This window comes from Oncorhynchus mykiss, chromosome 9 (assembly GCF_057628025.1).
Source record: "Oncorhynchus mykiss isolate SJ-2025 chromosome 9, ASM5762802v1, whole genome shotgun sequence".
NCBI lineage: Eukaryota > Metazoa > Chordata > Actinopteri > Salmoniformes > Salmonidae > Oncorhynchus > Oncorhynchus mykiss.
The window spans coordinates 9,137,093-9,164,592 of record NC_143030.1 but is presented as its reverse complement, the minus strand read 5'-3'; the positions used below and the strand labels follow the sequence as shown (position 1 = coordinate 9,164,592).

At 45.9% G+C, this 27,500-nt stretch overlaps 1 protein-coding gene across 1 annotated transcript in view; it reads left to right on the top strand.

Annotated features, from left to right (window-relative positions):
• Positions 1-27,500, top strand: part of LOC110518778 (pyruvate carboxylase, mitochondrial) — a 484,892-nt gene that overhangs the window by 409,403 nt on the left and 47,989 nt on the right. The window contains 7 exon segments of the mRNA XM_090183451.1: positions 4,871-4,992; positions 5,508-5,607; positions 19,061-19,217; positions 21,589-21,690; positions 21,880-22,018; positions 24,090-24,257; positions 24,354-24,435. Of these exon segments, the coding sequence (XP_090039577.1) occupies positions 4,871-4,992; positions 5,508-5,607; positions 19,061-19,217; positions 21,589-21,690; positions 21,880-22,018; positions 24,090-24,257; positions 24,354-24,435 (870 nt within the window).

The following is a 27,500-nucleotide window of genomic DNA, read 5'->3' as shown; positions in this document are numbered from 1 at the left end:
GTATTGGGCCTATTGGGTGTATTGGGCCTATTGGGTGTATTGGGTGTATTGGGTGTATTGGGCCTATTGGGCGTATTGGGCGTATTGGGCGTATTGGGTGTATTGGGTGTATTGGGTGTATTGGGCGTATTGGGCGTATTGGGCGTATTGGGCCTATTGGGCCTATTGGGCGTATTGGGCGTATTGGGTGTATTGGGCGTATTGGGCGTATTGGGCGTATTGGGTGTATTGGGCGTATTGGGCGTATTGGGTGTATTGGGCGTATTGGGCCTATTGGGTGTATTGGGTGTATTGGGTGTATTGGGTGTATTGGCCGTATTGGGCCTATTGGGCGTATTGGGTGTATTGGGCCTATTGGGTGTATTGGGCCTATTGGGTGTATTGGGCCTATTGGGCCTATTGGGCCTATTGGGCCTATTGGGTGTATTGGGCGTATTGTGCCTGTTGGGCCTATTGGGTGTATTGGGTGTATTGGGCCTATTGGGTGTATTGGGTGTATTGGGTGTATTGGGCCTATTGGGCCTATTGGGCGTATTGGGTGTATTGGGTGTATTGGGTATATTGGGTGTATTGGGTGTATTGGGTGTATTGGGTGTATTGGGTGTATTGGGCCTATTGGGTGTATTGGGTGTATTGGGTGTATTGGGTGTATTGGGTGTATTGGGCCTATTAGGCGTATTGGGTGTATTGGGTGTATTGGGTGTATTGGGCCTATTGGGTGTATTGGGCCTATTGGGTGTATTGGGCCTATTGGGTGTATTGGGCCTATTGGGTGTATTGGGCCTATTGGGCCTATTGGGTGTATTGGGTGTATTGGGCCTATTGGGTGTATTGGGTGTATTGGGTGTATTGGGCCTATTGGGTGTATTGGGTGTATTGGGCCTATTGGGTGTATTGGGCCTATTGGGTGTATTGGGCCTATTGGGTGTATTGGGCCTATTGGGCCTATTGGGTGTATTGGGTGTATTGGGCCTATTGGGTGTATTGGGTGTATTGGGTGTATTGGGCCTATTGGGCCTATTGGGTGTATTGGGCCTATTGGGCCTATTGGGCCTATTGGGTGTATTGGGCGTATTGTGCCTGTTGGGCCTATTGGGTGTATAGGGTGTATTGGGCCTATTGGGTGTATTGGGTGTATTGGGTGTATTGGGCCTATTGGGCCTATTGGGCGTATTGGGTGTATTGGGTGTATTGGGTATATTGGGTGTATTGGGTGTATTGGGTGTATTGGGTGTATTGGGTGTATTGGGCCTATTGGGTGTATTGGGTGTATTGGGTGTATTGGGTGTATTGGGTGTATTGGGTGTATTGGGTGTATTGGGCCTATTAGGCGTATTGGGTGTATTGGGTGTATTGGGCCTATTGGGTGTATTGGGCCTATTGGGTGTATTGGGCCTATTGGGTGTATTGGGCCTATTGGGCCTATTGGGTGTATTGGGTGTATTGGGCCTATTGGGTGTATTGGGTGTATTGGGTGTATTGGGCCTATTGGGTGTATTGGGTGTATTGGGTGTATTGGGCCTATTATACAGGAAACAGCAGTTCGGTTACTATGTTTCTTTCTAATGGATACAATTATTAGATCTGCATACTGTAGTAACCCAAGCTTATAGTTAATTACTTTTCTGATATAACATGCTTTTCCAAAAGATCATTCAGAATCTGTCTTCAACCCCAAATCATAGTCATGTCTTTGAGAGGACATTTTAAACATATTTTAAAAATATTAAATTAAATTAAATATTAAATATATTAAATAAATATTTCAACCCATTAACGCTTTCACGCCTCGTTCCATCCCTTACGTCATTTCATTTTCAATAAATGTGGAAAAATGTCTAAAAAACATCACATAAGAGAAAGACCTGGTTCCATCAGTGGTAGCATATATCCCCCAATTTGGGTGACGTCCTCTGTAAACATGACATCTTTATTGCTAAGCAGGAAATTAAGTGATGCGGGCAATAAACTGTTCCTTCTCCCTTCATGTGACCTTGACCTCGTGAACTCAATCCTCCCCCAACCCTCCCCTCTCCCCATTTCTCACAAAAAAAACACATCTCTCCATCAGTACCTGCCAACATGTGATGGCATTTCCTTCCCTCAATACATTCCAAGCTAATTTAACCTCCACTATATACATTCCTCTTACAGATACCCATTAACTTCTGGTGTAGAAACCAGCAGTACGGCAGTCAATATTTCCATAGGATACCTGATAATTAGCCATTATTGTTATTAGTCAGAACTCATCACTAGAAAACCAGTAACTGTCTGTGTCGGAGTTGAATCAATCTGGTCGAATTCTTAGTTCATGGAAAAATGTCCAATGCTGAAAGGAATGCTACCTGCTGTGTGATGTGTGGATGGTGCATGCTGGGTGTTTTTTGGTGCATGCTGGGAATTGTATGTGTTGTAATGAGTTTGCAAGTGTGTCTATGTGCATTTTTAGTCATGTCTTTGAGAGGACATTTTAAACATGTTATGCTTTACCGTAGGGATGGTGCATGCTGGGAGCTTTTGGTGCATGCTGGGAATTGTATGGTTTCCTCCAGACATGACTCTCGGCATTCAGGCCAAAGAGTTCAATCTTGATTTCATCAGACCAGAGATTCTTGTTTCTCAAGGTAAAACTCCAAGTGGGCCGTCATGTCATGTGCCTTTTACTGAGGAGTGGCTTCCGTCTGGCCACTCTGCCATAAAGGCCGGATTGGTGGAGTGCTGCAGAGATGGTTGTCCTTCTGGAAGGTTCTCCCATCTCCACAGAGGAACTCTGGAGCTCTGTCCAGAGTGACCATCGGGTTCTTGGTCACCTCCCTGACCAAGGCCCTTCTCTCCCCTAATTGCTCAGTTTGGCCGGGCGGCCAGCTCTAGGAAGAGTCTTTGTGGTTCCAAACTTCTTCCCTTTAAGAATGATGGAGGCCACTGTGTTCTTGGGGACATTTTTTGGTACCCTTCCCCCGATCTGTGCCTCGACACAATCCAGTCTCGGCGCTCTCTCCTTCAACCTCATGACTTGGTTTTTGCTCTGACATGCACTGTCAACGGTGGGACCTTATATAGACAGGTGTGTGCCTTTTCAAATCATGTCCAAGCAATTGAATTTACCACAGGTGGACTCCAATCAAGTTGGAGAAACATCTCAGGGATGATCAACGGAAACAGGAAGCACCTGAGATCAATTTTATGAATATAATATAATATGAAATGGTCTGAATTATGTAAAAATATATATATATATATACAGTATAATATATATATATATATATATATATATATAATCTATACATTTGCTAACATAATCTAAAAACCTGTTTTCACTTTGTGATTTTTGATTTTTGATTGATTTTTATTATTTATTGATATTGTGCGTATATTCATGACGATTTAAAAAAAATATTAAAGCCATTTTTGAATAAGGTTGTAACATAACAAATTGTGTAAAAAGGGAAGCGGTTTAAATATTTTGCGAATGCGTTGTATAATCCACATTCTGCTGTAGGATTATTATCCTGCTGTTGCAAACTGGCTCAAATTAATATCCTACACCTGTATCGTTATCCTCCTCTATCTCTGACACACCCACACACACACACACTCACACACACACACACACACACACACACTCACTCACTCACACACTCGCTCGCTCGCTCGCTCGCTCGCACGCACGCACGCACGCACGCACGCACGCACGCACGCACGCACGCACACACACACACACACACACACACACACACACACACACACACACACACACACAAACTCACACACTCACTCTCTCTCACACACACACACACACACACACACACACACACCCACACACACACGCTCACACACTCACACACCCACACACACACTCACACACACACACACGCACGCACACACACCTAGCTTGCTAATGGTATTATTTGTGTATTGTGCTCAGATCCCTTCTTTAATTTGGCAAACGGAGGGATGTGAGGAGAGAGATTAGATGGGTTTATTACCCTGGGTAGAGAGAGAGAGAGAAAGAGAGAGAGAGAAAAAAGGAATAACTCACTCTGGTTCTAAGTCATGTGTGTAGTAGGCAAAGAGACAAGCACATGCACGTACCAACGAGATCAACTACTAGAGATGTGACCCACTTACACACAAGCACACACACAAACACACACACATGCACACACACACACATGCACATATGCACACACACACACAGGCGTTCTGTGATTGTTTATTCAGTTTTGTATTAGCTGCCTCCTCTCCTCTCCTCTCCTCTCATTCACCCCTCCTCTCCTCTCCTCTCCTCTCATTCACCCCTCCTCTCCTCTCCTCTCCTCTCCTCTCCTCTCCTCTCCCCTCCTCTCCTCTGCTTCACCTCTCCTCTCCTCTCCTCTCATTCACCTCTCCTCTCCTCTCCTCTCCTCTCCTCTCCTCTCCTCTCCTCTCCTCTCCTCTCCTCTCCTCTCCTCTCCTCTCATCTGCTTCACCTCTCCTCTCCTCTCCTCTCATTCACCCCTCCTCTCCTCTCCTCTTCTCTCCTTCACCTCTCCTCTCCTCTCCTCTCCTCTTCTCTCCTCTCCTCTTCTCTCCTTCACCTCTCCTCTCCTCTCCTCTCCTCTCCTCTGCTTCACCTCTCCTCTCCTCTCCTCTCATTCACCCCTCCTCTCCTCTCCTCTCCTCTCCTCTTCTCTCCTTCACCTCTCCTCTCCTCTCCTCTCCTCTCATTCACCCCTCCTCTCTGTCTCTCTTTTTCTTCTTTCCATTTTGTAACCTATCCCTACAAGGTGACTCTCCTGTGGGTTTCTGTGATTAATTGATTGATTGATTGATTGAAACCAACATGTATTGAAACTCCCCCTCCATCCCACTCCTCCCCCTCCTCAAGGTGAGCCGTCGTTAGGGTTCCGTGACGTCCTGCTCCGTGAGGGTCCAGAGGGCTTTGCCAAGGCAGTGAGAGCCCACCCTGGTCTACTGCTCATGGACACCACCTTCAGGGATGCCCACCAGGTAGGTAACATAGAGGTTAGAGGTTAGAGGTTAGAGGTTAGAGCCCACCCTGGTCTACTGCTCATGGACACCACCTTCAGGGACGCCCACCAGGTAGGTAACATAGAGGTTAGAGGTTAGAGGTTAGAGGTTAGAGCCCAGCCTGGTCTACTGCTCATGGACACCACCTTCAGGGACGCCCACCAGGTAGGTAACATAGAGGTTAGAGGTTAGAGGTTAGAGCCCACCCTGGTCTACTGTTCATGGACACCCATCTGGTAGGTAACACTGTAGATCCAAGATTGGGCCCAGACGCATAGAAACGTACGCACACAGACATCGGTGGAAAGTATCAGGGCTGCACTATGGATCCCAGATGGTAGTTGGATTGTAGGTAGCCTAGACGGTTAGAGCAGTGGGCCAGCAACCGGAGGGTTGTCGATTCAAATCCCAACATTTCGTGCAGAGTGAGATGACACTGTAGATGCAAGGCACTTAACCTCTTCAACTGTAGTCTTCTTTTTCCTGGTCAACAGTCCCTCCTGGCCACCAGGGTGCGCACTCACGACCTGAAGAAGATAGCACCTTACGTATCACATAGCTTCAACAACCTGTTCAGCCTGGAGAACTGGGGAGGTGAGACTGTCTTTATCTGTCTTTTACTGTCTCTGTCTACCTGTTCTCTCTCTCTCTCTGTCTACCTGTTCTCTCTCTCTCTCTCTCTCTCTCTCTCTCTCTCTCTCTCTCTGTCTCTCTGTCTCTCTGTCTCTGTCTCTCTGTCTCTCTCCCTGTCTCTATCTCTGTCTCTCTGTCTCTCTCTCTCTCTCTCTCTGTCTACCTGTTCTCTCTCTCTCTCTCTCTCTCTCTCTCTCTCTCTCTCTCTCTCTCTCTCTCTCTCTCTCTCTCTCTCTCTGTCTCTGTCTCTGTCTCTCTCTCTCTCTCCCTGTCTCTATCTCTGTCTCTCTGTCTCTCTGTCTCTCTCTCTCTCTCTCTCTCTCTCTCTCTCTCTGTCTCTCTCTCTCTCTGTCTCTGTCTCTCTCTCTCTCTCTCTCTCTCTCTCTCTCTCTCTGTCTCTGTCTCTCTGTCTCTCTCCCTGTCTCTATCTCTGTCTCTCTGTCTCTTTGTCTCTCTCTGCATGCTGGGAGTGTTAGGTGCATGCTGGGAGTTGTGAGTATATTTATATATCCTGTGTTTTCTCTTGTTTCTTGGTGGTTTCCCTTTTTGCTGATGACGATGCATGATTAAGGTTATCATTATTTTTATTTATTTGTTGTGGTAGAATTAAGTATATTGTTTTTCGTGATAGAAGTTACCCTGAGTTTGGCGGTGGGTGGCGACCCACATGGGGACGTCGTCCCTGTCACTTCGGCACGGCTTTAGTTGAGTTACTGAAGCTACTGCCACCGTGAAGGAGTTTCTGGTCGTCGTAGGAGAGGAAGTAGGATATGAAAATGTTGCTTATGCGTCACGGGTGAATAAAGTGGTGGTGGTTTTTCTTATTGATCGTATGGTTGAGCATGGTGTACTTCTTAAAGAAGAGTGTCTTGTAGAATGTATGGTTGAGCATGGTGTACTTCTTAAAGAAGAGTGTCTTGTTGATCGGATGGTTGAGCATGGTGTACTTCTTAAAGAAGAGTGTCTTGTTGATCGGATGGTTGAGCATGGTGTACTTCTTAAAGAAGAGCGTCTGGTTGATCAGATGGTTGAGCATGGTGTAATTCTTAATGTTTATTCAAGTTACACCACTTATTTCTCTGTCAACAAGGGTAACAATTTAGAATGTACCTCCGTTTATTCCCAATCAGCTGTTGGAGCGCGAGTTATTGGGGTTTGGGAAGTTTGCAAGTTCAATTAAGATTGTCCCGTTGGTTTGCAAACACCTGGCTTTGAAACAGGTTATGTCGTTTCAAACACCCGGCTCTGAATCAGGTTATGTCGTTTCAAACACCCGGCTCTGAAACAGGTAATGTTATTTTGGCGACAGATGTTTGTGTTTTGGGACTCACCGGAGCAGACTTTAGTGTTATCGTTTAAAATCTAGTTTGACAAAAGTCTGTATATGGTTTATGCTAGTACGGGTAGTCAAGGTGGGCCTCGTAACGCCTGGGCCCACTGATGTAGGGAGAGGTGGGCCTTGTAACGCCTGGGCCCACTGATGTAGAGAGAGCTGGGCCTCGTAACGCCTGGGCCCACTGATGTAAGGAGAGGTGGGCCTCTTAACGCCTGGGCCCACTGATGTAGAGAGAGCTGGGCCTCGTAACGCCTGGGCCCACTGATGTAAGGAGAGGTGGGCCCCGTAACGCCTGGGCCCACTGATGTAAGGAGAGGTGGGCCTCGTAACGCCTGGGCCCACTGATGTAAGGAGAGGTGGGCCTCGTAACGCCTGGGCCCACAGATGTAAGGAGAGGTGGGCCGACAGAGGTAGAGCAGCCAAAAGCACCTGTTGCTGAGGAACAAGTTATCCGTGTTGAGGGCACGGAGTTGCAACTTGTATTAGAGGGAAACGTTATGATATTAAAAAAATATATTGTTGTAGAAGGTAAGGATGGATCTGAAGAGCCAGTTCCTCAGACTGGTGAGCAGGTGCCCAGTATGAGTAATGGGGTACAGGAGGGGGTTCAGGTGAAGCTTATCTTTCAGGTAGTGGAGGAGGTGCCCGGTACGAGTGATGGGGTGCAAGTGGAGAGTGTTGAGAGGGATGTGGCTGAGGCGAGTCAGGGGTCTGTGGCCTCAGTTGAGGTGAGGGGAGTCAGGGGTCTGTGGCCTCAGTTGAGGTGAGGGGAGTCAGGGGTCTGTGGCCTCAGTTGAGGTGAGGGGAGTCAGGGGTCTGTGGACTCAGTTGGGGTGAGGGGAGTCAGGGGTCTTGTGGCCTCAGTTGAGGTGAGTCAGAGGTCTGTGGCCTCAGTTGAGGTGAGGGGAGTCAGAAGTCTGTGGCCTCAGTTGAGGTGAGGGGAGTCAGAGGTCTGTGGCCTCAGTTGAGGTGAGGGGAGTCAGAGGTCTGTGGCCTCAGTTGAGGTGAGGGGAGTCAGGGGTCTGTGGCCTCAGTTGAGGAGGATCAGGAGAAGGATATGGATATCTCTCCTGATACGACACTAGCTGGTGACGATTCAATTTACAATCTAGAGGAGATAAATGTGATCCTGGATCAGACTTTTGAAATCTGTCAAATTGGCAGATGTTTTTGATGTTGATAAGTTTGTGAGGTCAGCTGTGGTGTTACAGAAGACGATGGGGTTAGACCAGTTGAGTGTGAAGAAGCGTTTCCACTTGAGGAAATGTGTTACTGCTGTCACGGCAACAAAAGGTGGCGGGAAACGTGGTCAGGTTAAGAGAAAATAAAAACGATGATGATGATCATGCTTCACAGGGTGTCTTTTTTCTCTTTGTCTGGTTTCTCTGGGACATTAATAAGAGGGGGAGGGACAGAAATAAGAGGAGGAGGGACAGGAATAAGAGGGGGAGGGACAGGAATAAGAGGGGGAGGGACAGGAATAAGAGGGGGAGGGACAGGAATAAGAGGGGGAAGGACAGGAATAAGAGGGGGAGGGACAGGAATAAGAGGGGGAGGGACAGGAATAAGAGGGGGAGGGACAGGAATAAGAGGGGGAAGGACAGGAATAAGAGGGGAAGGGACAGGAATAAGAGGGGGAAGGACAGGAATAAGAGGGGGAGGGACAGGAATAAGAGGGGGAGGGACAGGAATAAGAGGGGGAGGGACAGGAATAAGAGGGGAAGGGACAGGAATAAGAGGGGGAGGGACATGAATAAGAGGGGGAGGGACATAAATAAGAGGGGAATGGACAGGAATAAGAGGGGAAGAGACAGGAATAAGAGGGGGGAGGGACATTAATAAGAGGGGGGAGGGACATTAATAAGAGGGGGGGACAGGAATAAGAGGGGGAGGGACAGGAATAAGAGGGGGAAGGACAGGAATAAGAGGGAGAGGGACAGGAATAAGAGGGGGAGGGACAGGAATAAGAGGGGGAAGGACAGGAATAAGAGGGGGAGGGACAGGAATAAGAGGGGGATGGACAGGAATAAGAGGGGGAGGGACAGGAATAAGAGGGGAAGGGACAGGAATAAGAGGGGGAGGGACATGAATAAGAGGGGGAGGGACATAAATAAGAGGGGAATGGACAGGAATAAGAGGGGGAGGGACAGGAATAAGAGGGGGGGACAGGAATAAGAGGGGGGAGGGACATTAATAAGAGGGGGGAGGGACATTAATAAGAGGGGGGACAGGAATAAGAGGGGGAGGGACAGGAATAAGAGGGGGAGGGAGAGGAATAAGAGGGGGAGGGAGAGGAATAGCAGGGGGAAGGGACAGGAATAAGAGAGGGAAGGACAGGAATAAGAGGGGGAGGGACAGGAATAAGAGGGGGAGGAAGAGGAATAAGAGGGGGAAGGGACAGGAATAAGAGGGGGAAGGAGATGAATAAGAGGGGGAGGGAGAGGAATAAGAGGGGGAGGGAGAGGAATAGCAGGGGGAAGAGACAGGAATTAGCAGGGGGAAGGGAGAGGAATACGGGAGGGACTGGAACTGTACAGTGGATTTTACTGCTGATCGCACTGCTGAAGAACCTCACCTGCGGTCAGCTACTTGTCTGTCTGGTCTATTAACTGAGTTTGAGCTTTCTGATAGGTGGAGAGTAAGGAATGCTAAAGTTAGGAAGTACACATGGCTAAAGGTTAATGAAGGTCGTGTCAGTGTAGTAAGATTAGACATGATCGCTACTGTAGTAGGGTTGGAAGGTTAGACAGGTTGTATGAATCTGATCACTACTGTAGTAGGGTTGGAAGGTTAGACAGGTTGTAGGTATCTGATCTCTACTGTAGTAGGGTTGGAAGGTTAGACAGGTGGTATGTATCTGAGCTCTACTGTAGTAGGGTTGGAAGGTTAGACAGGTGGTATGTATCTGATCACTACTGTAGTATGGTTGGAAGGTTAGACAGGTTGTATGTATCTGATCACTACTGTAGTAGGGTTGGAAGGTTAGACAGGTGGTATGTATCTGATCACTACTGTAGTAGGGTTGGAAGGTTAGACAGGTTGTATGTATCTGATCGCTACTGTAGTAGGGTTGGAAGGTTAGACAGGTTCTATGTATCTGATCACTACTGTAGTAGGGTTGGAAGGTTAGACAGGTTGTATGTATCTGATCACTACTGTAGTAGGGTTGGAAGGTTAGACAGGTGGTATGTATCTGATCACTACTGTAGTAGGGTTGGAAGGTGGGTTTATCTGATCACCATAATGTGTCTGTTGATATTCACTTGTCCTGTCCACGAAGGTCGTCATCTTATTGGCATTGTTTTATGTTAAATTGTTACATGATGTCATGTTTTGTGAAAAGTGTTTGTTGTTTTAGGAAAAATGAGTTATTAAATGGAACTTGGAGTCCTTGAGACAATGTTGGGAGGTTGGGAAGTGATGAGACTAATGAGGTTGACTTCTACAGCCCAAATACGTGTGTTTTGTCAACAGTATACTGCTGGAGCATTGTGAGTCTCTGTGTGCTAAACAGTTGTTACAAAGTTGAGCCCTGAGCAGAGAGTCGCCTTGGACTCTGACTTCACCCTGCGGGAAGCTGTCCACAGCAGTTACACAGCTCTCATCAGGCCGAGCCCCTGGCATCGATGGTTTACCATCTGAGTTTTATAAGCACTTTTAGGCTGTTGGGGGGGTCCACTCCATGGTTACCAGGGGGGCTTCAGATAGGATCTGCTCCATGGTTACCAGGGGGGATTCAGATAGGATCCGCTCCATGGTTACCAGGGGAGCTTCAGATAGGATCTGCTCCATGGTTACCAGGGGGGCTTCAGATAGGGTCCACTCCATGGTTACCAGGGGAGCTTCAGATAGGATCTGCTCCATGGTTACCAGGGGGGATTCAGATAGGGTCCACTCCATGGTTACCAGGGGGGCTTCAGATAGGGTCCACTCCATGGTTACCAGGGGGGCTTCAGATAGGGTCCACTCCATGGTTACCAGGGGGGCTTCAGATAGGGTCCACTCCATGGTTACCAGGGGGGCTTCAGATAGGGTCCACTCCATGGTTACCAGGGGGGCTTCAGATAGGGTCCACTCCATGGTTACCAGGGGGGCTTCAGATAGGGTCCACTCCATGGTTACCAGGGGGGATTCAGATAGGATCCGCTCCATGGTTACAAGGGGGGATTCAGATAGGATCCGCTCCATGGTTACCAGGGGGGATTCAGATAGGATCCGCTCCATGTTTACCAGGGGGGATTCAGATAGGATCCGCTCCATGGTTACCAGGGGGGATTCAGATAGGATCCGCTCCATGGTTACCAGGGGGGATGCAGATAGGATCCACTCCATGGTTACCAGGGGAGCTTCAGATAGGATCTGCTCCATGGTTACCAGGGGGATTCAGATAGGATCCACTCCACGGTTACCAGGGGGATTCAGATAGGATCTGCTCCATGGTTACCAGGGGAGCTTCAGATAGGATCCGCTCCATGGTTACCAGGGGGGCTTCAGATAGGATCTGCTCCATGGTTAACAGGGGAGCTTCAGATAGGATCCGCTCCATGGTTACCAGGGGGGATTCAGATAGGATCCGCTCCATGGTTACCAGGGGGGCTTCAGATAGGATCTGCTCCATGGTTACCAGGGGGGCTTCAGATAGGATCTGCTCCATGGTTACCAGGGGGGCTTCAGATAGGATCTGCTCCATGGTTACCAGGGGAGCTTCAGATAGGATCTGCTCCATGGTTACCAGGGGGGCTTCAGATAGGATCTGCTCCATGGTTACCAGGGGAGCTTCAGATAGGATCTGCTCCATGGTTACCAGGGGGGATTCAGATAGGATCCGCTCCATGGTTACCAGGGGGGCTTCAGATAGGATCTGCTCCATGGTTACCAGGGGGGCTTCAGATAGGATCTGCTCCATGGTTACCAGGGGAGCTTCAGATAGGATCTGCTCCATGGTTACCAGGGGGGATTCAGATAGGATCCGCTCCATGGTTACCAGGGGGGATTCAGATAGGATCCGCTCCAAAGTTACCAGGGGAGCTTCAGATAGGATCTGCTCCATGGTTACCAGGGGGGCTTCAGATAGGATCTGCTCCATGGTTACCAGGGGAGCTTCAGATAGGATCTGCTCCATGGTTACCAGGGGGGATTCAGATAGGATCCGCTCCATGGTTACCAGGGGGGATTCAGATGGGATCCGCTCCATGGTTACCAGGGGAGCTTCAGATAGGATCTGCTCCATGGTTACCAGGGGGATTCAGATAGGATCCACTCCATGGTTACCAGGGGGGATTCAGATAGGATCCGCTCCATGGTTACCAGGTTGGATTCAGATAGGATCCGCTCCATGGTTACCAGGGGGGATGCAGATAGGATCCACTCCATGGTTACCAGGGGAGCTTCAGATAGGATCTGCTCCATGGTTACCAGGGGGATTCAGATAGGATCCACTCCACGGTTACCAGGGGGATTCAGATAGGATCTGCTCCATGGTTACCAGGGGGGATTCAGTGGGGCAGAGATGGCAGCCAATACTTTTTTCAAGGGCTCTGATGTCTTTCAAAAGTATAACTGGAAGGGTGCAGTGGAGAAGGTGTGTGTCAGATTGTCAAGGTGGAAATGGGTGCTACAACAGCTGTCTTAAAGGGGAAGGGTGCTTGTAGCCAATCATCTAGCTGCCTCTAACCTGTGACACAGACTAATGATTTTACAGCCACCGAGGGGTCTGATACAAGAGCTTCACAGGACCCTTGTTAATTTCTTCTGGTCTGGACAAGATTGGATTAAAGCTCCGTGTCTGCCACTGCACGAGGACAAGGCCTGGTGGACATTTCCTCCAGGATCATGGCTTTCCGGCTTCAAGCAGCCCAGAGACTATTGTACAGTGATGGTTCTAGCTGGGTCGACACAGACTACACACTGATGAGGAGAGCGGGCTGTTTGGGCTTAGACAAGCACCTTTTCCTCTAAAAGCTGGAGGGGGGTGATTTGTCTGGCCTGACCCAATTTTATGAGTCTGTTATGCAGGCTTGGAGAGTTTTCAACTTGTCCTGTAAGGCCGGCACGCCACCAGGGATGTGGCTTTTTTGAAGAGCCTCTTTTTCATAACACTGCCATCCAGTCCCGTGCTCTGGGTTCAGCCAGACTACGTTCATGCCTGTTAGGCGTGGGGTGTACCAAGCTGGGTCATCTGATGCGGAGCAGGAGCAGATCGTTGGAGGAGCTGGGAGAACGAGCGGGAATCCGATCATCTGGCCTACTGAGGAAGGTCATAGCTGAGGTCTGCATGCCGGAGGGGATGTTGGCAGCGAGACTGAGGCTTGAGTTTACAAACTGGTTAAAAACGTTGATATGTTTATGAGTAAATGGGGTACTGGTTAAAAACGTTGATATGTTTATGAGTAAATGGGGTACTGGTTAAAAACGTTGATATGTTTATGAGTAAATGGGGTACTGGTTAAAAACGTTGATATGTTTATGAGTAAATGGGGTACTGGTTAATAACGTTGATATGTTTATGAGTAAATGGGGTACTGGTTAAAAACGTTGATATGTTTATGAGTAAATGGGGTACTGGTTAAAAACGTTGATATGTTTATGAGTAAATGGGGTACTGGTTAAAAATGTTGATATGTTTATGAGTAAATGGGGTACTGGCTAATAACATTTATCTGTTTATGAGTAAATGGGGTACTGGCTAATAACATTTATCTGTTTATGAGTAAATGGGGCACAGGCTAATAACATTTATCTGTTTATGAGTAAATGGGGTACTGGTTATTAACATCTCTAAGTCTCTCTCTGTCTTGTCTATATATATATAGAGAGAGAGAGAAGAGAGAGAGAGAGAGAGAGAGAGAGAGAGATGGATAGAGGGAGAGAGAGAGAGAGAGAGAGAGAGTTGGATAGAGGGAGAGAGAGAGAGAGAGAGAGAGTTGGATAGAGGGAGAGAGAGAGAGAGAGAGAGAGAGAGAGTTGGATAGAGAGAGAGAGAGAGAGAGAGAGAGAGAGAGAGAGAGAGAGAGAGAGAGAGAGAGAGAGAGAGAGAGAGAGAGAGAGAGAGAGAGAGAGAGAGAGAGAGAGAGAGAGAGAGAGAGAGAGAGAGAGAGAGAGAGAGAGAGTTGGATAGAGGGAGAGAGAGAGAGACAGTTGGATAGAGGGAGAGAGAGAGAGACAGTTGGATAGAGGGAGAGAGAGAGAGATGTCTCTCTCTCTTAATTCAATTTCAGACAGTGTTGCTTTATTGGCATGGGGGAAACATATGTTTACATTGCACAAGCAAGTGAACTAGATAATAAACAAAAATGAAATAAACAATAACAAAATTAACAAAAGTTCCAAAATGTCATATTATGTGCAAATAGTTCAAATACAAAAGGGAAAATAAATAAACATAGATATGGGTTGTATTTACAATGGTGTTTGTTCTTCACTGGTTGCCCTTTTCTCGTGGCAACAGGTCACACATCTTGCTGCTGTGATGGAACACTGTGGTATTTCACCCAGTAGATATGGGAGTTTATCAAAATTGGATTTGTTTTTGAATTCTTTGTAGATCTGTGTAATCTGAGGGAAATATGTGTCTCTAATATGGTCATACATTGGGCAGGAGGTTAGGAAGTGCAGCTCAGTTTCCACCTCATTTTGTGGGCAGTGAGCACATAGCCTGTCTTCTCTTGAGAGCCATGTCTGCCTACGGCGGCCTTTCTCAATGGCAAGGCTATGCTCACTGAGTCTGTACATAGTCAAAGCTTTCCTTAATTTCGGGTCAGTCACAGTGGTCAGGTATTCTGCCCCTGTGTACTCTCCGTTTAGGGCCAAATAGCATTCTAGTTTGCTCTGTTTTTTTGTTAATTCTTTCCAATGTGTCAAGTAATTATCTTTTTGTTTTCTCATGATTTGGTTGGGTCTAATTGTTCTTCTGTCCTGGGGCTCTGTAGGGTGTGTTTGTGTTTGTGAACAGAGCCCCAGGACCAGCTTGCTTAGGGGGACTCTTCTCCAGGTTCATCTCTCTGTTTGTGATGGCTTTGTTATTAAGGAATGTTTGGGTGGTTGTAGAATTTAACGGCTCTTTTCTGGATTTTGATAATTAGCGAGTATCTGCCTAATTCTGCTCTGCATGCATCATTTTGGGTTTTAAGTTGTGCACAGAGGATATTTATGCAAAATTATACATGCAGAGTCTCAATTTTTGTGTTTGTCCCATTTGGAGAATTCTTGATTGGTGAGCGGACCCCAGACCTCACAACCATAAAGGGCAATGGGCTCTATGACTGATTCAAGTATTTTTTAGCCAGATCCTAATTGGTATGTTTAATTTTATGTTCCTTTTGATGGCATAGAATGCCCTTCTTGCCTTGTCTCTCAGATCGTTCACAGCTTTGTGGAAGTTACCTGTGGCACTGATGTTTAGGCCGAGGTATATATCGTTTTTTGTGTGCTCTAGGGCAACAGTGTCTAGGTGGAATTTGTATTTGTGGTCCTGGGAACTGGACCTTTTTTGGAACACCATTATTTTGGTCTTACTGAGTTTTACTGTCAAGGCCCAGGTCTGACAGAATCTGTGCAGAAGATCTAGGTGCTGCTATAGGCCCTCCTTGGTTGGTGACAGAAGCACCAGATCATCAGCAAACAGTAGACATTTGACTTCAGATTCTAGTAGGGTGAGGCCGGGTGCTGCAGACTTTTCTAGTGCCCGTGCCAAATTGTTGATATATTTGTTGAAGAGGGTGGGGCTATAAGTTGTTTCCCTGTCTCGCCCCACGGCCCTGTGGAAAGAATAGTTTGATTTTTGCCCTTGTTGTTTGTGTCCATGGATTTTATAATGTTGTATGTTTTTCCCTTAACACCACTTTCCAACAATTTGTATAGCAGACCCTCATGCCAAATTGAGGCTTTTTTGAAACAAGCACTTCTAATACTGTATTGATCTCTGAGCAGCGGGAGTTTCAAAGGCCTCTGAAAAGCCTTTCTGTCTCTCTCTCTATCTCCCTTTTCCTCCATCTCTCTCTTTTCTCTCTCTTTTCTCTCTCTATCTCCCTTTTCCTCCATCTCTCTATTTTCTCTCTCTTTTCTCTCTCTATCTCCCTTTTCATCTATCTCTCTCTTTTCTCTCTCTTTTCTCTCTCTCTCCCTCCCTTATTCCCCATCTCTCTCTTTCTCCTCACATCTTTCCCTCTCTTTTCTCTCTCTGTCTCCCTTTTCATCTATCTCTCTCTTTTCTCTCTCTTTTCTCTCTCTCCCTCCCTTATTCCCCATCTCTCTCTTTCTCCTCACATCTTTCTCTCTCTTTTCTCTCTCTTTTCTCTCTCTTTTCTTTCTCTCTCTCTCTCTTTCTCCCTATTTCTGTCTTTCTCTCCACAACAGCTTGTATTTGAACAGAGAAAACAGTGAAAACTAAATACAACTCATGTTTTATCTCCCTGTAGAGTTAGTACACAAACCAGAGCCCTACTTTCTACTGTCTACAATTCTTATACTTATTAATCTCCTTCAATACTTATACTTATTAATCTCCTTCAATACTTATACTTATTAATCTCCTTCAATACTTATACTTATTAATTTCCTTCAATACTTATACTTATTAATTTCCTTCAATACTTATACTTATTAATCTCCTTCAATACTTATACTTATTAATCTCCTTCAATACTTATACGTATTAATCTCCTTCAATACTTATACTTATTAATTTCCTTCAATACTTATACTTATTAATCTCCTTCAATACTTATACTTATTAATCTCCTTCAATACTTATACTTATTAATCTCCTTCAATACTTATACGTATTAATCTCCTTCAATACTTATACTTATTAATTTCCTTCAATACTTATACTTATTAATCTCCTTCAATACTCATACTTATTAATCTTCTTCAATACTTATACTTATTGATCTCCTTCAATACTTATACTTATTATCTCCTTCAATACTATACTTATTATCTCCTTCAATACTTATACTTATTAATCTCCTTCAATACTTATACTTATTAATCTCCTTCAATACTTATACTTATTATCTCCTTCAATACTATACTTGTTCATCTTCTTCAATACTTATACTTATTAATCTCCTTCAATACTTATACTTATTATCTCCTTCAATACTTATACTTATTAATCTCCTTCAATACTTATACTTATTATCTCCTTCAATACTTATACTTATTAATCTCCTTCAATACTTATACTTATTAATTTCCTTCAATACTTATACTTATTAATCTCCTTCAATACTCATACTTATTAATCTTCTTCAATACTTATACTTATTGATCTCCTTCAATACTTATACTTATTATCTCCTTCAATACTATACTTATTATCTCCTTCAATACTTATACTTATTAATCTCCTTCAATACTTATACTTATTAATCTCCTTCAATACTTATACTTATTATCTCCTTCAATACTATACTTGTTAATCTTCTTCAATACTTATACTTATTAATCTCCTTCAATACTTATACTTATTATCTCCTTCAATACTTATACTTATTAATCTCCTTCAATACTTATACTTATTATCTCCTTCAATACTTATACTTATTAATCTCCTTCAATACTTATACTTATTAATCTCCTTCAATACTTATACTTATTAATCTCCTTCAATACTTATACTTATTAATCTCCTTCAATACTTATACTTAGTATCTCCTTCAATACTTATACTTATTATCTCCTTCAATACTATACTTGTTAATCTTCTTCAATACTTATACTTATTAATCTCCTTCAATACTTATACTTATTATCTCCTTCAATACTTATACTTATTAATCTCCTTCAATACTTCTACTTATTATCTCCTTCAATACTTATACTTATTAATCTCCTTCAATACTTATACTTATTAATCTCCTTCAATACTTATACTTATTAATCTCCTTCAATACTTATACTTATTAATCTCCTTCAATACTTATACTTATTATCTCCTTCAATACTTATACTTATTGATCTCCTTCAATACTTATACTTATTATCTCCTTCAATACTATACTTATTATCTCCTTCAATACTTATACTTATTAATCTCCTTCAATACTTATACTTATTAATCTCCTTCAATACTTATACTTATTATCTCCTTCAATACTATACTTTTTAATCTTCTTCAATACTTATACTTATTAATCTCCTTCAATACATATATGTATTAATCTCCTTCAATACTTATACTTATTAATTTCCTTCAATACTTATACTTATTAATCTCCTTCAATACTTATAGTTATTAATCTTCTTCAATACTTATACTTATTGATCTCCTTCAATACTTATACTTATTATCTCCTTCAATACTATACTTATTATCTCCTTCAATACTTATACTTATTAATCTCCTTCAATACTTATACTTATTAATCTCCTTCAATACTTATACTTATTAATCTCCTTCAATACTTATACTTATTAATCTCCTTCAATATTATACTTATTAATCTCCTTCAATACTTATACTTATTAATCTCCTACAATACTTATACTTATTAATCTCCTTCAATACTTATACTTATTATCTCCTTCAATACTATACTTATTATCTCCTTCAATACTTATACTTATTAATCTCCTTCAATACTTATACTTATTATCTCCTTCAATACTTATACTTATTAATCTCCTTCAATACTTATACTTATTAATCTCCTTCAATACTTATACTTATTAATCTCCTTCAATACTTATACTTATTAATCTCCTTCAATACTTACTCTTTGGGTTGCGTTCCAAATTACACCCTTCTTCTTACATAGTGCACTAGAGCTCTATGGACCCTGGTTAAAAGAAGTGCACTACAAAGGGAATAGGGTGCCATTTTGGGATCCGACCCAAATCTCTGACCCTCTCTGGCTCTCTGATGGCTTTCTGATGACATGACCTAAATGATCCTTCCCTGCGGTATCTGCATGGCTTCACTGTAGACTGTGGAGATGGTGTAACTGAAACTCTCTCTCTCTCTCTCTCTGTGTGTGTGTGTGTGTGTGTGTGTGTGTGTGTGTGTGTGTGTGTGTGTGTGTGTGTGTGTGTGTGTGTGTGTGTGTGTGTGTGTGTGTGTGTGTGAGTGTGTAGGAGCTACATTTGACGTGGCCATGCGATTCCTCTATGAGTGTCCCTGGAAGAGACTCCAGGAGCTGAGAACCTTAGTACCCAACGTTCCCTTTCAGATGTTACTGAGAGGAGCTAACGCAGTAGGATACACTAACTACCCTGATAACGCAGTGTTCAAGTGAGAGGACACACACACACACACACAACCTAACTCTGATTCAGAGGGGTTTGGGTTAAATACGTAAAGACACATTTCAGTTGAATGCATTCGGTTGTACAACTGACTAGGTACCCCCTCCCATAGATACAGAACAAAGACTGACTGGGTCGTGTCCATAGATACAGAGCAAAGACTGACTGGGTCGTGTCCATAGATACAGAACATAGACTGACTGGGTCGTGTCCATAGATACAGAACAAAGACTGACTGGGTCGTGTCCATAGATACAGAACAAAGACTGACTGGGTCTCGTCCATAGATACAGAACAAAGACTGACTGGGTTGTGTCCATAGATACAGAACAAAGACTGACTGGGTCTCGTCCATAGATACAGAACAAAGACTGACTGGGTCGTGTCCATAGATACAGAACATAGACTGACTGGGTCGTGTCCATAGATACAGAACATAGACTGACTGGGTCTCGTCCATAGATACAGAACAAAGACTGACTGGGTCGTGTCCATAGATACAGAACATAGACTGACTGGGTCGTGTCCATAGATACAGAACAAAGACTGACTGGGTCGTGTCCCTAGATACAGAACAAAGACTGACTGGGTCGTGTCCCTAGATACAGAACAAAGACTGACTGGGTCGTGTCCATAGATACAGAACATAGACTGACTGGGTCGTGTCCATAGATACAGAACAAAGACTGACTGGGTCGTGTCCACAGATACAGAACATAGACTGACTGGGTACCCCCTCCCATAGATACAGAACAAAGACTGACTGGGTCGTGTCCATAGATACAGAACAAAGACTGACTGGGTCGTGTCCATAGATACAGAACATAGACTGACTGGGTACCCCCTCCCATAGATACAGAACAAAGACTGACTGGGTCGTGTCCATAGATACAGAACAAAGACTGACTGGGTCGTGTCCATAGATACAGAACATAGACTGACTGGGTACCCCCTCCCATAGATACAGAACATAGACTGACTGGGTCGTGTCTATAGATACAGAACATAGACTGACTGGGTACCCCCTCCCATAGATACAGAACAAAGACTGACTGGGTCGTGTCCATAGATACAGAACATAGACTGACTGGGTCGTGTCCATAGATACAGAACAAAGACTGACTGGGTCGTGTCCATAGATACAGAACAAAGACTGGCTGGGTCGCGTCCATAGATACAGAACATAGACTGACTGGGTCGTGTCCACAGATACAGAACATAGACTGACTGGGTCGTGTCCATAGATACAGAACAAAGACTGACTGGGTCGCGTCCATAGATACAGAACAAAGACTGACTGGGTCGTGTCCATAGATACAGAACAAAGACTGACTGGGTCGTGTCCATAGATACAGAACAAAGACTGACTGGGTCTCATCCATAGATACAGAACAAAGACTGACTGGGTCGTGTCCATAGATACAGAACAAAGACTGACTGGGTCGTGTCCATAGATACAGAACAAAGACTGACTGGGTCGCGTCTCTGATGCCAACCGAACCAATAGAACAAACGACCAGCCTGCTTTGGGTTGCAACCCTATATTTGTGTTTCCGGACTATATCATACAAAAAAAATAAAAATCAAATCAAATCAAATGTATTCATATAGCCCTTCGTACATCAGCTGATAACTCAAAGTGCTGTACAGAAACCCAGCCTAAAACCCCAAACAGCAAGCAATGCAGGTGTAGAAGCACGGTGGCTAGGAAAAACTCCCTAGAAAGGCCAAAACCTAAGAGACGAGATTAAATAGTAAGAATAAATTCATCAAAAATAACGTTGTATAAAAGAGATAATGCCATCGAAACCGGTGTTTGGAGCATATATTGGCACAGTTTTGTCTCGGTCCTAACAACACCCCTGCTAATATATCCAATATGCATGTTTACTAGAGTGGTTGAGGTGGGTTTATATGAATACTGACCGTAGCTAGTATTATAGGAACTGTGTGTGTGTGTGTGTTTGTCACCCTATCGGTGATGACACACACACACAGACACACAGACACACAGACACACACACCAACTACCCTACAAGACCACACACAAACGTACCTGACAACAGACCTCACAGATCAACATCCTTCCTCAGAATTTGATGGTACACTGATCTATTTACCCTCTTCCTCATCCGCCTTTCAACCCCCCTTCCCCCATGTATCTATCTATCTATCTATCTATCTATCTATCTATCTATCTATCTATCTATCTATCTATCTATCTATCTATCTATCTATCTATCTATCTATCTATCTATCTCTCTTTCCTCTCTATATCTATCTCTCTCTCTCTCTCTCTCTCTTCCTCTATCTTCTTCTTTCTTCCTCTTTCTTCCTCTCTCTTCCTCTCTCCCCAGGTTCTGTGAGGTGGCGAAGGAGAACGGCATGGATATATTCCGTGTATTTGACAGTCTCAACTACCTCCCTAACATGATACTGGGCATGGAAGCCGCCGGCAGGTAGGTTGACCGTACCGTCCAGACTGTCCCTAACGAACAAAGAGTTAGCCCTCCTCACATCACCGCGCGCGTGTGTCGTTTTGTCTCCGTGATGTGATACTGCATGTCAAAATACAGTAGGTACATCGTATTGTAGCCACGTCTATATTTAACGCTGACATCATCATCGTCAACCTTCGTCATCCACAGGGCAGGAGGGGTGGTGGAGGCTGCTATCTCCTACACAGGAGACGTATCAGACCCCATGAGACAGAAGTACTCCCTGGCGTACTATGTTAAGCTGACTGAGGAACTGATGAAGGCTGGGACTCACGTACTCTGTATCAAGGTGACTTTTACTGACACGCATATCTACACACACAATATACCAATACCAATATGTTATAGATGTTACCAAGATAAGCATAGCAGTCAGACGTCCTTTGTCCTCGTCTTGTCGTGTCCCGTGTATATATATATTTACATATTTTCTTCGCATATTTTTTATATATTTTATTTTCCAAAAACTCAACTTCAAATCACTTTCCTGCAACCAGCCTCACCAATTTAAGAAAAATAAGATTTACCTCAAATCTAAAATCCATAATAGAAGCCAGAAGCTAGTCAGAAGCTAACCAGAAGCTAGTCAGTTTACTGGATAACGTTAGTATTCAGCGAACCACGGTTTGTGGTCATCAGCTATCCTAAAGCTAGAAAAGCTATCGCCAGTTTTGTACAATGCGACTCAGACCAGAACATACCGGACCTATTTTTCTCTCCATATCCCCGGATTTCAACCGCAAGCTCTGGACATTTATACCTGGATCTCGCAGCTAACTAGCTGCTATCCGTGTGACTATTGGCTTACGTCGATCCCGGAGCAAACATAATTTATTCCGGAGCTATCTCCGTCTGAATCATGGCTTAGGAAGACCACCAAAAATTCTGAATTCTTCATCCCTAACTACAACATTTTCCGTCAAGATAGAACTGCCAAAGGGGGCGTTGTTGCAATCTACTGCAAAGATAGCCTGCAGAGTTCTGTCCTACTATCCAGGTCTGTACCCAAACAATTTGATCTTCTACTTTTAAAAAGCCACCTCTCTAAAAACAAGTCTCTCACCGTTGCCGCCTGCTATAGACCACCCTCTGCCCCAGCTGTGCTCTGGACACCATATGTGAACTGATTGCCCCCATCTAGCTTCAGAGCTCGTGCTGCTAGGCGACCTAAACTGGAACATGCTTAACACCCCAGCCATCCTACAATCTAAGCTTGATGCCATCAATCTCACACAAATGATCAATGAACCTACCAGGTACCACCCCAAAGCCTTAAACACGGGCACCCTCATAGATATCATCCTAACCAACTTGCCCTCTCCCTTTTCACCCATCTCTCTGCTGTCTTCAACCAAGATCTCAGCAATCACTGCCTCATTGCCTGCATCTGTAATGGGTCCGCGGTCAAACAACCTCCACTCATCACTGTCAAAAGCTCCCTGAAACACTTCAGCGAGCAGGCCTTTCTAATCGACCTGGCCGGGGTATCCTGGAAGGATATTGATCTCATCCCGTCAGTAGAGGATGCCTGGTTATTTTTTTTAAAGGCCTTCCTCACCATCTGAAATAAGCATGCCCCATTCAAGAAATGTACCAACAAGAACAGATAACAGCCATTGGTTCTCTCCAGATCTGACTGGCCTACCTTGATTTCAAATCAGACAGTTTTTTCAGTCAGCTACTTGACAATTACCAGAGAGTTACCAGACAGTTACCAGACAGTTACCAGACAGTTACCAGACAGTTACTTGACAGTTACCTGACAGTTACTAGAGAGTTACTAGACAGTTACATGACAGTTACTTGACAGTTACTAGAGTTACCTGACAGTTACCTGACAGTTACCTGACAGTTACTAGACAGTTACTTGAGAGTTACTAGAGAGTTACCTGACAGTTACCAGACAGTTACCATGACAGTTACCTGACAGTTACTAGACAGTTACCAGACAGTTACCAGACAGTTACTAGAGAATTACTAGACAGTTACTAGACAGTTACCTGACAGTTACTAGAGAGTTACCTGACAGTTACTAGACAGTTACCTGACAGTTACTAGAGAGTTACTAGACAGTTACCTGACCGTTACTAGACAGTTACCAGACAGTTACTAGAGAGTTACCTGACAGTTACCTGACAGTTACCTGACAGTTACTAGACAGTTACCTGACAGTTACCAGACAGTTACCAGACAAAGCAGAAACAGCTCTAACAGAGAAACGACCACTGCCCTTCAATCTAGCTCTCTATTCATCTACTTCTCTCCTTCTCTTTCTCTCCCTCTACCTCTTCATCCCTCTCTACTTCTCTCCTTCTCTTTCTCTCTCTCTACCTCTTCATCCCTCCATCTGTCCTCTCCAGGACATGGCCGGTCTGTTGAAGCCGGAGTCCAGCCGTATCCTGATCAGTGCCCTGCGTGATCGTTATCCTGACGTTCCCATCCACGTCCACACACACGACACAGCGGGGGCTGGAGTAGCCGCTATGCTGGCCTGCGCTGAGGCCGGGGCCGACGTAGTGGATGTCGCGGTGGGTAACGCACACACACACACACACACACATACGCACGCATGCACGCACGCACGCGCACACACACACGCACTAACTATTAATATGTTGTCGAAGGTGGACTCCATGGCAGGGATGACGTCACAGCCCAGCATGGGAGCCATGGTGGCCTGCACCAAAGGAACCAAACTCGACACTGGTATGTGATTGGCCCACGGCCCTGTCAATCAGTATGGAGATTGCCTCTATATACTAATCAGAGCCCATTCTAAAATGTCTGTTGGTGTATTGAACTCGATTAGTCAGATTGATCGATAGCTAAGATGACGATTTATTAATTTACCGACTGACTAACCGATTGATCGATTGAAATCCAAACAAATGAAAGCTACAACCTTAGTCTGCCTGTCTATCAGCTGGATCCTACTGCAGTCTGCCTGTCTATCAGCTGGGTCCTACTGCAGTCTGCCTGTCTATCAGCTGGTTCCTACTGCAGTCTGCCTGTCTATCAGCTGGGTCCTACTGCAGTCTGCCTGTCTATCAGCTGGTTCCTACTGTAGTCTGCCTGTCAATCAGCTGGGTCCTACTGCTGTCTGCCTGTCTATTAGCTCGTTCCTACTGCAGTCTGCCTGTCTATCAGCTGGGTCCTACTGCAGTCTGCCTGTCTATCAGCTCGTGTTATAATTCCTCCAGTCAGTCTTTCTAGGGAAATGACTTCCTGTTGAGAGGGTGAAGAGGGTACGGGTGTTTAACCTTTATTTAACCATTTACTGGGCAAGTCAGTTTAGAACAAATTCTTATTTACAATGATGGCCTACCCCCAGGCCAAACCCGGACGACACTGGGCCAATTGTGCGTCGCCCTAAGGGACTCCCAGTCACAGCCTGGTGTGATACAGCCTAGAATCGAACCAAGGTCTGTAATGACGCCTCTGAGATGACTGATCACTGAGATGCAGCTCCATAGACCGCTGCACCACTCGGGAGCCCAGAAGGGAGGAGAGGGTGAAGGGGAGAGGGAGGAGAGGGGAGGCTGAAGGGGAGAGGGAGGAGAGGGGAGGGGAGGCAGAAGGGGAGATGGAGGAGAGGAGAGGCAGAAGGGGAGAGGGAGGAGAGGAGAGGCAGAAGGGGAGAGGGAGGAGAGGAGAGGCAGAAGGGGAGATGGAGGAGAGGAGAGGCAGAAGGGGAGATGGAGGAGAGGAGAGGCAGAAGGGGAGAGGGAGGAGAGAAGAGGTAGAAGGGGAGAGGGAGGAGAGGAGAGGGTGAAGGGGAGAGGGAGGAGAGGGGAGGCTGAAGGGGAGAGGGATGAGAGGAGAGGCAGAAGGGGAGATGGAGGAGAGGAGAGGCAGAAGGGGAGAGGGAGGAGAGGAGAGGGTGAAGGGGAGAGGGAGGAGAGGAGAGGGTGAAGGGGAGAGGGAGGAGAGGGGAGGCTGAAGGGGAGAGGGAGGAGAGGAGAGGCAGAAGGGGAGATGGAGGAGAGGAGAGGCAGAAGGGGAGAGGGAGGAGAGGAAAGGAAGAAGGGGAGAGGGAGGAGAGGAGAGGCAGAAGGGGAGAGGGAGGAGAGGGTGAAGGGGAGAGGGAGGAGAGGGTGAAGGGGAGAGGGAGGAGAGGAGAGGCAGAAGGGGAGAGGGAGGAGAGGGTGAAGGGGAGAGGGAGGAGAGGGTGAAGGGGAGAGGGAGGAGAGGAGAGGCAGAAGGGGAGAGGGAGGAGAGGGTGAAGGGGAGAGGGAGGAGAGGGTGAAGGGGAGAGGGAGGAGAGGAGAGGCAGAAGGGGAGAGGGAGGAGAGGGTGAAGGGGAGAGGGAGGATAGGCAGAAGGGGAGAGGGAGGAGAGGGTGAAGGGGAGAGGGAGGAGACGGGAGGCAAAAATGTGTAATGAGGAATGGCATGGAGAGATGTTTACACAATCATTTACAGATGAGAGGGGAGGGAGGGAGGGAGGGAGGAAGGGAGTCAGAATGGGGGTTGGAGGAAGGGAGGAAGGGAGGAAGGGAGTCAGAATGGGGGTTGGAGGAAGGGAGGGAGGGAGTCAGAATGGGGGATGGAGGGAGGGAGTCAGAATGGGGGTTGGAGGAAGGGAGGAAGGGGGTCAGAATGGGACGTTGGAGGAAGAAAGAGAGGGGGTCAGAATGGGGGTTGGAGGAAGGGAGGAAGGGGGTCAGAATGTCACACCTGACAGGAGAGGAAGGATCCATATCTCCACCCTGTCACACCTAACAGGAGAGGAAGGATCCATATCCCCACCCTGTCACACCTGACAGGAGAGGAAGGATCCATATCTCCACCCTGTCACACCTAACAGGAGAGGAAGGATCCATATCCCCACTCTGTCACACCTGACAGGAGAGGAAGGATCCAACTCTCCCCTTGGCTTCACACCTGACAGGAGAGGAAGGATCCATATCTCCACCCTGTCACACCTGACAGGAGAGGAAGGATCCATATCTCCACCCTGTCACACCTGACAGGAGAGAAAGGATCCAAATCCCCACCCTGTCACACCTGACAGGAGAGAAAGGATCCAAATCCCCACCCTGTCACACCTGACAGGAGAGAAAGGATCCAAATCCCCACCCTGTCACACCTGACAGGAGAGAAAGGATCAAAATCCCCACCCTGTCACACCTGACAGGAGAGAAAGGATCCATATCCCCACCCACCCTGTCACACCTGACAGGAGAGAAAGGATCCAAATCCCCACCCTGTCACACCTGACAGGAGAGAAAGGATCCATATCCCCACCCTGTCACACCTGACAGGAGAGAAAGGATCCAAATCCCCACCCTGTCACACCTGACAGGAGAGAAAGGATCCATATCCCCACCCACCCTGTCACACCTGACAGGAGAGGAAGGATCCAAATCCCCACCCTGTCACACCTGACAGGAGAGGAAGGATCCAATTCCCCACCCTGTCACACCTGACAGGAGAGGAAGGATCCAAATCCCCACCCTGTCACACCTGACAGGAGAGAAAGGATCCATATCCCCACCCACCCTGTCACACCTGACAGGAGAGGAAGGATCCAAATCCCCACCCTGTCACAGCTGACAGGAGAGAAAGGATCCAAATCCCCACCCTGTCACACCTGACAGGAGAGGAAGGATCCAATTCCCCACCCTGTCACACCTGACAGGAGAGAAAGGATCCAAATCCCCACCCTGTCACACCTGACAGGAGAGAAAGGATCCAAATCCCCACCCTGTCACACCTGACAGGAGAGAAAGGATCCAAATCCCCACCCTGTCACACCTGACAGGAGAGAAA